This window comes from Gobio gobio, assembly GCF_949357685.1.
Source record: "Gobio gobio genome assembly, chromosome: 9".
In the NCBI taxonomy this organism is placed as follows: Eukaryota; Metazoa; Chordata; class Actinopteri; order Cypriniformes; family Gobionidae; genus Gobio; species Gobio gobio.
The window spans coordinates 4,849,092-4,855,133 of record NC_137115.1 but is presented as its reverse complement, the minus strand read 5'-3'; the positions used below and the strand labels follow the sequence as shown (position 1 = coordinate 4,855,133).

At 41.1% G+C, this 6,042-nt stretch overlaps 1 protein-coding gene across 1 annotated transcript; it reads right to left on the bottom strand.

The window, feature by feature from the left end:
• Nucleotides 1-1,253: 1,253 nt before the first annotated feature.
• On the bottom strand, nucleotides 1,254-5,265 carry LOC307131269 (ATP-sensitive inward rectifier potassium channel 1-like). The gene is made up of 2 exons (XM_079824833.1): nucleotides 5,062-5,265; nucleotides 1,254-3,009 (listed from the first exon to the last, which is right to left on the bottom strand). Exon 2 carries the CDS (start codon nucleotides 2,998-3,000, stop codon nucleotides 1,879-1,881), a length of 1,122 nt encoding a protein of 373 aa, XP_079680959.1. The 5' UTR covers nucleotides 3,001-3,009; nucleotides 5,062-5,265; the 3' UTR covers nucleotides 1,254-1,878.
• Between the last annotated feature and the right edge of the window lie 777 nt (nucleotides 5,266-6,042).

Genomic DNA, 6,042 nt, shown 5'->3' with positions numbered 1-6,042 from the left:
TATTTGAGTAAGTACAATGTAACTACATGGTAACACTTTATTTTAAGGTGTCCTTGTTACAGTGTAATTATATATTTAAGTACTGAGTAATATTAATTAACTACATGTAGCTACTTAGCTGAGGGTTAGTTGCATGTAATTATGCATAATATACTGTTATTACTAAGGGTATGTAACATATAAGGACACTGTAAAATAAAGTGTTACCAAAACATGTATCGGCTTACTCTGAATTTATACGATTACTTAAAAATAGTCATCTTATATATCAGCTGTATTTAATTCAATATTAAATCGCCCTGTAAAAAAGTTGCTGCCTTAACATTTTTAAGTACAATCAATTTGATTGTAAGAACAAAAACTTGATTTTACTACACTTAACTTCAAATGTTTCAGTCATTTCACCTTAAATTACATAGTATGTAACATTAATTACATACACCTTGACTTAAAAATGTGTTGAATCCTGTATAAATTATAAAAAAGTAGAAAATTAAAGCAAAGCAATGTAAAAACACATAATAACTTATTGGTCATATCATTTTTTATAATAGGAAAATCTGCGTCTGACATCAACATAACTGCTGTTCATGAATCAATCTTATGGTCTAGAGACTATAGATATTTACTATATACTGATACTATAGACTGATATTTCATCTAATCCAGTAATCTGGAGGACCGTGATGACCCATTATGGTGAGTATTAATGATGTCTTATTAACAAAGTTTGGGAGAAACACGTTGGGAGCCCTATATACATAGTCCTCAGTTTTTCTGTGACCCCGACTCCTCACTCTCAGCTGGTTCCTATCCCAGCCAGGGATACTCTGGGTTCGGACCAAATTCTGAGCTCGGAGCCTACCCTCGGACAACACGCCAAATACTCATACTCTATTACTCTGATACTCAATGATCAGTGCTAAAGGATTGTAAACACATATGGATAGTCTAAGGTAAGATACATTAAGTGTTTGGCAGTGAAAGCTCTTCAGGGTATTATCTTCATCCCACGTCTAATATATTTTAAAGGCTCTTTATTATTTGATGTGTCATGAAGTGAGTCAGCGGGCCACAGCTTCAGACAACACAACTTCTATCACACACCACCCTTTCTTACGCACAACACCGAATGCTTATGTTTTAGGAGCTATACAAATTTCCAAGTAGTCAAGGGCAAAGCTGTGTCACTGACTGCTTTGTTTGGCTGTGTATGATGAGACTTTTATCAATGTTAATCCAACACTGAGTTTGTCAAGCGGACAGTTTTTTATCTATAGCTTTGTCTTGTACGCCCCCATGTGGTCAGTTTTAGTTGAAGGTTGATTTGAATGAATTAACAATTCCAATAGTTTTTTAATCGTAAAAAAAAGGATATTTACAAAGTACAAAATTACATTTACAAACGCAATAACACAATATCAGCTAATTTACAAAGGAAGACATCAGTGATTCAGAGCGTAAAAGCATGTGCTGGTTCACTGGTGTATGAAATCAGTTCATCTTACACTTTTATATACAGAGAGGAGTAATAAAGTCAATCTGGTATTAATGAACTCGCAGTTGATAGTCTCACTCCCGGCACAATGACCCTGTAACAGAAGACAGCCCTAGGAACATTCACTTTTACATTTCCACAATTGTCAGAACAAAAAATATTGCTTTCTTGATGCAGTTTTCAATGCTTGTCGCTATAAAATAAGCGATAAAATAATCATTAGAAATGGACTGCAATATAGGCACTCTTTCAAGACATAATTTTGCAGTTTTTCTAATATAAGGGGAGATAAAACACTCGTCTTGCTTCTTCAAGAAGCTTTTGTGTCCAGTGTTTTCCGGTAAGTGCATTTGACCTCGCAATGCCAAAGTCAAAAAGGTTCACATTTTGGTGCTGTTGTTGGGCGGCTCAATCTCAATCACCTCAAAGCCCTGGTTATCGATGCCGTTTATGGAGTGGTGATGGTGTCCCGCCTCATTGTGGTAGCAGTAGGCGCAATGAGCGGTCGGTACGGCCACCGTTTTGGTGAAGTTGGAAAAGTCCACGCGGTATTTCCCCTCTTTGCCCCGGGAGATGATAGGTAGGAAGTCGTATCCCCATATGATCTCCTGTGGGATGTATGAAGTCCTGACCTGGCAGGAGGAGCTGGTGGACTCGGCCGTGCCGTCGAGAAACACCACGAGCTCAAACTCCTGCTGATGCAGAGTGTCTACGGCCATCTCAAAGAACGGGCTGGTTTTATCGATGACGTGGTAGAGGGTTAAAGGGCACACGAAAAACAGGTTGTCCTTGCCGGCGTCCACCATGAATTCGATGCTGACCTGGTCCATGATGATGGTCTCACCTTCGGGGGTGACTGTGGTCCTCAAGAGCTTGCCGTAAATCTGACTGCCAATCATCAGGGTCTTGCGCAGGTTGGCCACGCGGATCTGAAGGCAAAGAGTGCCTTTTTTAGGGCAGATAACTGCGGATTCGCTGAACGTTATGGTCTTGGCTCTCTTCTTTGGCAGGGCGATTTTTGTCATGACAACGCCGCACCAGAAGCAGCTGATTATGGCGCCGATAAGACTCTGAATTATTATCAGAGCCACGGCTCCCGCGCAGGCGTTGGTCACGTACAGATTGCCGTAGCCGATGGTGGTCTGGGTCTCCAGCGAGAAGAGGAAGGCGTAAGTCAGGTCGTTGACACTATAGACGCATGGCGTGTGATTGGCGGCTGGTTTCTGCCACAGCAGATCCCCGTTGTCTCTGGCGATCCAGTACCAGATGAGGCCGAAGATGAACCAGCTGAGGGTGAAGGACGCCACAAAGTGAAAGATGACGAAACGCCATCGGGTCTCTACGAAGGTGGTCCATATGTCGAGGACATAGGCGAAGCGGTTACTGTGCATCACGTTGCCAAACTCGATGTTGCAGCGGCCATCTTTGGTCACCAGGCGATATTTGCGAACCCTCCGCTCTGACATGTACTCTTTCAACACCTCTCTCACGGAGCGAGTCATTTTGAGGTTCTGAGGGAAGAGAAGGAAGAGATATTTGTTACTAAAACCAAACCAAGACAGCAAAACCGTGGCTTCAATGTAAACCTCTCCAGTCATTCGGTTGCCACAGCATTTCAAAGAGGACAGAGAACATGTTGTCCAACAGACTGGAGTATTTGGGGATAAACACTGGCTATTGTTATGCATGAGATAAGATGGACGTGCATGCGAACACCTGAGGTGATTTCATATTTCGCAATCAGTAAACAATTCTTTTGAATCAGGGCCCTTTCAAATAACATTCCCAATAACAACTTTCAGTTGCAATGTCGTTTCGACATCATGGCCTGGTTTTACAAACAGGGCTTAGGTTGATATTTAAGTAGCATTTATAAATGTGCCTTACTGATGTGCATTTGAGACAAAACAATGGCACTGGATTATTTTAAGACAAATGCAAGTTGCTTTCAGTTAAAACAGCTCAAACATTAATTTTAGTCTGGGACTATATTTGAAACTAGCTATAATTTCCCAGGCTGTGCTTAGGGCAAGAAGCCATGCATGAGTGAGCGTGTTAATATTAATTAGCCGAAAGCCAATCTCTGAATTATATGCAGAATGACATCAACACTGATGATGTAACAAGTGATTTGAGTTCATAACATAGCAAGGAACCACACGGAAATAAGTCTCAAGTAATTGATCATTGCTACTATGCGTTTGTATAAGTAAACGGTTTAGTGAGGGGAACACATATTCACTATTAACTATGACGTTTGCCTCAATAAGATCCTAATTTACTGCTTATTAATAGTAAGGTACTTGCATCGTTTAAGTTTTGGTATTGGGTACACACTAAAAAATGCTGGGTTAAAAACAACCCAAGTTGGGTTGAAAATGGACTAACCCAGAAATTGGGTTGTTTAACCAAGAGATTGGGTTGTTTTAAGCAAACATTTAACCCAACCGTTGGGTTAAAATGACCCAATCAATAGGTTTAAACAACCCAATTGCTGGGTTAGTCCATTTTCAACCCAACTTGGGTTGTTTTTAACCCAGCATTTTTTAGAGTGTAGGATTAAGGGGTAACACTTTATTTTACTGTGTCCTTACATATATTACATGTGCTTACCGTAGTAATAACAGTATATTATGCATAATTACATGCAACTAACCCTCAAGCACTAACCCTGTTGTTAATTCATATTACTCAGTAATTACACTGTAACAATGACACCTTAAAATAAAGTGTAACCGAATATGCAGAATAAATCATTAATATTTGCTTTATAAGTACTAATAAACAGCCAAAATGCAAGATAATAAGCAACTAAGTGAGAATCGTTTTTCCAAAGTCACCGATTTCCAATGAATTCTGTTTCAAACGTATGTAAGCCGGCGTTGGAAGATCATCTTAAAATATGACTACAATTAAAAAAGGATATGGTCTTTATGAACTGTGCATACAAGTGCAAATTCATGCACTTTTGTCTCACACCTGACTGTGTTGGCCAGGCCTCTGGTTTCGCTTCAGGCTTTGATTCACAGTCATTTGTCTCCACTTGACGCATTCTGAACGTTTCTTTGTACTTAATTACAACAGTACATAAAAGCGTTGATAAATGCAGGCGTCGCGTGGCAGCGTGTTCAGGGCAGTTAGCTGCGGGTAATCTCCGCTTATCTGTCGTTTATGAGCGACGGAGCGCTGCTCGGTTTGCTCCAGATCCATTTGTTCCATCTCTGGAGTGTGCTTAATGTTTAATGCAGAGTCTATTAGAATACACATCATCTCTGTTCTGAAGCTCAATTACAGAACAGAATAGCAAGTGTTCAGCCCAGCCAGAGGAACCCGCAGTTCCCATCCACCAGCAGTCATCTGCTGTACAGATTTATGAATTTAATGTTCCCAAAATACCATGAGGAATATCGGCGCTGATGACTGAACCAGACCGCGCATCAGATGAGCAGAGATTTACAGTGCACACACACACACACACACACACACACACACACACACACACACACACACACACACACACACACACACACACACACACACTGTAAGAAAGAGCTTCAGCTTACCTGCTAGAGAAGACTGAGGTGCAGATCACAAACTTCTCCAGTCGCTCACCGGCTCACTTGCTTGTCGTCCACTCTTTTAAATGTGAGCTAAAGCAGGAAATTGGAAATTAACATGTGTGTTACTCATTAATAAGCTGTGTCCCTCCTCAACTGTTTCACACTCCGCTACTCTCTCTTTCTCCCTCTTTCCATCCAGGTGTCTGTGACAACTCATGCCCGACTCTTCCCTTTTCTAGTCTTCCCTCCTACTCATACAGTCATCCCGTGTTTATGTATACACAAATCCACGAATGTACACACACAAATGCTTTACACAAGGGGAGCACACAGAGTGCGTTTACTCTCACATGCTCACGACGGAAGTGCGCATCAACAAACGAACGCTCTCCCGCACGCTTGATCGTGACGCGCTGGTACCCCCACAAAATCATATTCATTTTTGCTTTGCCATAAATATACATCAGCATCGATGGTCGTGTTATATTAAGCGATGCATGGCGTGATAAATCAGGCTTCTGGGAATGTTTCAGGTCACCAGCAGGCTGCAAATCACAAAGGTCGCAGGCCACACTTGGATGCAGCTAATGAGGATTTGATCTATTGATGAGTATCTGATGTGCATTTTTGTGCATTTGGATAGACACCAAAAGTGTGAAGCTATTATGAAGACTCAAAATTCGGACACACTCCCATAACAAGGCTCTCATTTGTTAGTAAATGATGTCGAAACGTTGTTTGTAATGTGCATTTCAGTGTCTATCCATATCTATATGTGTGCTTGAAAATATCATTGATGAGATCACGTTTCTGCTGTACATCATTCGGATCTGATTCAAAGTCTAGAACAAAAGAGTTCAGTCAGGTCTCTCAGACGTTCTTCAGAAACGTGAAAAGACGTGTCACGGAAGAAGATGAGGCGCAGGACTGTGTAAGTGTGTAAGTTCACAGACTGACTGGCGTTTGAGACGAGCTTTTCCGAAG

Bases quoted from the DNA above. Each gene is read 5' to 3' on its own strand.
- LOC307131269 (XM_079824833.1), bottom strand. From the start codon at position 3,000: ATGACTCGCTCCGTGAGAGAGGTGTTGAAAGAGTACATGTCAGAGCGG.